The sequence below is a fragment of the Sphaeroforma arctica genome, assembly GCF_001186125.1.
Source record: "Sphaeroforma arctica JP610 unplaced genomic scaffold supercont1.53, whole genome shotgun sequence".
Lineage (NCBI taxonomy): Eukaryota > Ichthyosporea > Ichthyophonida > Sphaeroforma > Sphaeroforma arctica.
This window is the reverse complement of record NW_014040505.1, coordinates 72,389-77,030: the sequence shown is the minus strand read 5'-3', so window position 1 is coordinate 77,030 and position 4,642 is coordinate 72,389. Positions and strand designations below refer to the sequence as shown.

The 4,642-nt window shown below is 38.6% G+C and overlaps 1 protein-coding gene across 1 annotated transcript in view; it reads right to left on the bottom strand.

The window, feature by feature from the left end:
* Window positions 1-1,528: 1,528 nt before the first annotated feature.
* SARC_01362 (hypothetical protein) overlaps window positions 1,529-4,642 on the bottom strand; it is a gene marked incomplete at both ends in the record, with an annotated part of 5,978 nt that continues 2,864 nt past the window's right edge. Inside the window, 5 exons of the mRNA XM_014304918.1 lie at window positions 1,529-1,696; window positions 1,929-2,102; window positions 2,429-2,616; window positions 3,305-3,537; window positions 4,138-4,358. Coding sequence (XP_014160393.1) covers window positions 1,529-1,696; window positions 1,929-2,102; window positions 2,429-2,616; window positions 3,305-3,537; window positions 4,138-4,358 — 984 coding nt within the window. The remainder of the gene's footprint in view (window positions 1,697-1,928; window positions 2,103-2,428; window positions 2,617-3,304; window positions 3,538-4,137; window positions 4,359-4,642) is intronic.

Genomic DNA, 4,642 nt, shown 5'->3' with positions numbered 1-4,642 from the left:
TAAATGATATAGTAAATGCTAAAGTAGAATATAATAAAATGATATAGTATATGTTAAAGTAGAATATAATAAAATGATATAGTATATGCTAAAGTAGAATATAGTAAAATGATATAGTAAATGCTAAAGTAGAATAAAATATAATGATATAGTATATGTTAAAGTATAATATAATAAAATGATAAAGTAAATGCTAAATTAGAATATAATAAAATGACATAGTAAATGCTAAAGTAGAATATATTAAAACGATATAGTATATGTTAAAGTAGAGTATAATAAATTATATAGTAAATGCTAAAGTAGAATGTAATAAAATGATATAGTATATGTTAAAGTAGAATAAAATAAAATGATATAGTATACGTTAAAGTAGAATACAATGAAATGATATAGTATATGTTAAAGTAGAATATAATGAAATGATATAGTATATGTTAAAGTAGAGTATAATTAATTGATATAGTATATGTGAAGGTAGAATTTAATGAAATGATATAGTATATGTTAAAGTAGAATATAATAAAATGATATAGTAAATGCTAAAGTAGAATATAATAAAATGATATAGTATATGTTAAAGTAGAATATAATAAAATGATATAGTATATGTTAAATTAGAATATAATAAAATGATATAGTATATGTTGAAGTAGAATATAATAAAATGATATAGTATATGTTAAAGTATAATACAATGAAATGATATAGTATATGTTAAAGTAGAATATAATAAAATGATATAGCTTATGCTAAAGTAGAAAGTAATAAAATGATATAGTAAATGCTAAAGTAGAATATAATAAAATGATATAGTATATGTTAGAGTAGAATATAATGAAATGATATAGTATATGTTAAAGTAGAATATAGTAAAATGATATAGTAAATGCTAAAGTAGAATATAATAAAATGATATAGTATATGTTAAAGTAGAATATAATGAAATGATATAGTATATGTTAAAGTAGAAAATAATAAAATAATATAGTAAATGCTAAAGTAGAATATAATAAAACGATATAGTATATGTTAAAGTAGAATATAATGAAATGATATAGTATACATTAAAGTAGAGTGTCATCCCCGTTGAGGGACTGTCAACGTTTAAGTGGATTGATGGTAATAATTGCATCCCTGTCTTAAAGCGTCCACGCTGCTTTCAATTTGTCAATTTTGGCTGTATTGTTCCTCGCTCTAATTTCACCGGCGATTGTGCACAAGCAGGTCAGTGCTACCGAGATATTTAGAATGTTTGGTATGCACCGGCAACGAGCTATACCTCCGAATGTATCAAAAAGATTTTATTATTTTTTCTTGTACTTACTCGCTATCAGTTGTTCACAACTAGATCTGTCCCGTCGCCGAGCGAGATCAAATAGAGCACAGTATCAACTAAGTAGTACGCATTAGTTTAACAGCATGTTTATACGCATTGGTATAACAGCATGCTTGTACACATTGCTTTGCACAAAATGGGCCACGCTCCCTCCATCGCGCTCGTGGGATACGCAGAAGGATCCACTCTTTATCTTCTGCTGGTATCACGTCCGAAAATTTCTGTGAAAACCCAGTTTACACCCAGTAGAACTCGGTTTCGGAACGATAAAAGCTTCGAAAAGTACACGGAACGCCATAGGAAGTACGTAGTTGTGCCAGCACTGGTGCCGAGGATGCCACCGGCGGCGTCCGCTTTCTGTAAATATCAATAAGAACGGATGGAATGAACTCAAATTTAGTATACCGAGGGCAAAGTGTATTCATCGAGCTAAAGCTCACACGTAGAGATGCAGTGCACGGTCAGAACTTCGCGTCGACATTCCGAGATCCTTCTATCTTCATTTCGGCTATAAATTACAAATACACAGCTACCTACTTTGGTGCCAACCTTAACGTGTCAACGTAGTTCCCAATCTGGTACTACATACCGTAGAAAAGTCAGCAATGGCGGCATTGTCTCCCAAATAGGCGAATGCGCCCATGTGGTTGTAGTTGAACTCCTCAGCGTTCTCCACATAGCTGTCGAACTCATGGGTTCCGTTCTTGGTGTCACCAATCATCGCGTTACGTCCTTTGCGGATCAGTCTACCTAGGTATTTACCCTGTGCAACAGCGAATGCCAGGAAACAAACTTGTCAATACAGATAAAACAGTATTCTAACCCACATGGCGCCGATTAGAAAGGGATTTAACTCGTCCTTTGCGAATTCGTTAACCTTGGTACCAACCCTGTGGAACAGCGATTAACGGACAAAGGAGTCAAGACAGAATAACCTTGAAGAGTTTGAGACCCCAGATCCCATGACAGTCCCATTCATAAGGGATATGGGACATGTTTCCATACCTATCCGATTGTTTTAACCACCAATATTCGTTGGCCGTGTGTCTAGTGTTACCTATAAACGAAGGTGCCGTATATGTAACAGACCGTAAATCCACAACACGCTACCTGTTGAGCAGCAACCTGGGCCGTGGGAGGTAAGTTCATAAACGCGCAATCACCCAGGGCAAAGATATTTCTAGTACCCAGAACTTTCATGTGCCCGTCCACCGACAGTGCACGTGGTGATTTTTGTCCTGCCTCTTCGCCCAGGTTCTTGATCAGCTCGGCAATAACTAGAGTAGGCAAGCGAAAGGTTTCGTTAACGGGATGTGTGCTTTGTTACGTACTTGATGTATTAAAAAACTGGCTACTATTTTATCATTGGCTAGAATGGCAAATTGGATGGTTCGGAGAAACATGCTTCGTTGTTCGATGGTGTATCAAGAATCGAATACTACATGAAATAAGGGCTGACGGTAATATATGGCACCGGAGGGTCTGAAATACATAGCCAATGCTGAAGAAGTGCAGTGCGTGTAGATGAATAGTTTTGTTTGACGTATACTCGGCACATGTGGTAAAAGTTCACAGCCAGAAGACCTATGACTGCTATAATTTGAATACAGAAATCGTATGGCCAGTTTTGTATAGATACACGCAAAGAACTAGGTTTGCTTTCACGCAATTCTCCCGAACACATCAGCCTATCCTAGCAAGCGAATGCTGCAGAAATCCGCCAGCGATTCTTACGTAAATATACATAATGTATTCTTCACGATACATTAAAAATATGCCCAGACAATAGTCGTACTGTCCTACTTTTATCAAAATGTGTTCAAAATTCAAAATTGGTTAATTATTTTGCATGTTTTCTAGTACCAAAAATAAGAAAATGAACGACCTGAACATATATGAAAAACTACGCGATCTTTCTCATGGTATTCATTATTCCGTCGAAACGTCTATCGATCGACAACTTACCGGGGCGTGTCGCAATTCCAGAAGCCCACAACAGAGTTCCGTAGGGCATTTTGGAAGTCTCGCCGGACTCGAGATTCTTCACGTACACATGGGTCTCATCCACCTTGGTCACCAGTGTGCGTGTCAGCACATCGATGCTGTCACGGTGGAACTTCTGCTCGGCATACTCAACCAAACTCTTTGAGAACATAGACAGCACGTGGGGCAGGGCCTCGATAAGCGTGATGGATACCCTAGGAGCACGCGGTAGCAGACATGCGAGGCAAGTTAGTTCGTGTGGCACGCTAAAGGCAACAATTTGTTCCGTACAGATAGGTGATACAGGATCTCGAATTCTTGTATGGCTTGGTGCGGGATTGAAGACTTCGCCAAGAGAAATGGGTAAGATGGCGGCAGGCAATCGTGATGTTACCCATATGAACTTATCCAAAGGTACAAGGCTTGATCGTAATGATCGTGTCATGCAGGTATCCCGGCTGTGTATTCCCAAATACTACAGTAGAGACGAAATCAAGGAGCTCCGTATCACACTCTACGCCGGTGATGTACATCAGCTGTATGATATGGCATATACCATACATACATACAGATATATGCGCTGCCATATGCCATACACGAATACTCACATACACTAATAGACACACTTACTTGTCCGCTAGTTCAGGTAAAAACTCCCACACTTCATTGGCGACACGGTCGGATAATTCCGCCGCAGGCTTAGCCGGCAGGTCCACCGCACTCTCAATATAACACGCAAGCCGATGCACATGCAGATATATACACGTATACACATACAGATACATGTACATATCCGCACACAAACACACACTTACTTGTCCGCGAGATCGGGGAAGAACTCCTTCACCTCGTTGGCCACAAAGTCGTGGAGCTCTGCAGCACACTCTACACCGGTGGGTCCGCCGCCTACCACTACAAAGTGCAACAAGCTTTGCAAATCAGTGGCACCAGGGATGTTTGCGGATTCGAGCGAGTCGATGATACGACCGCGCAGTTTGCGACCGTCGGTGGCCACCTTCATGAACAGTGCATTCTCCTGTGAGTGGGAAGTGAGGTGCACATAAGCAGATCAAATATGTGAGGGTGAATGGTGGTCTCTCAAATATGCGCTTTCAGAAAAGCGTAGATCGCAATCACAGCCATCCGTGTATGAACAAGCATAGTGTGTGTGTGAGTGCACAAACAAAATGACCTGTGTATCAAAACATGCATACATACATATATACATACATACATACATACATACATACATGCATGCATACATGCATACATGCATACATGCATACATGCATACATGCATACATGCATACATGCATACGT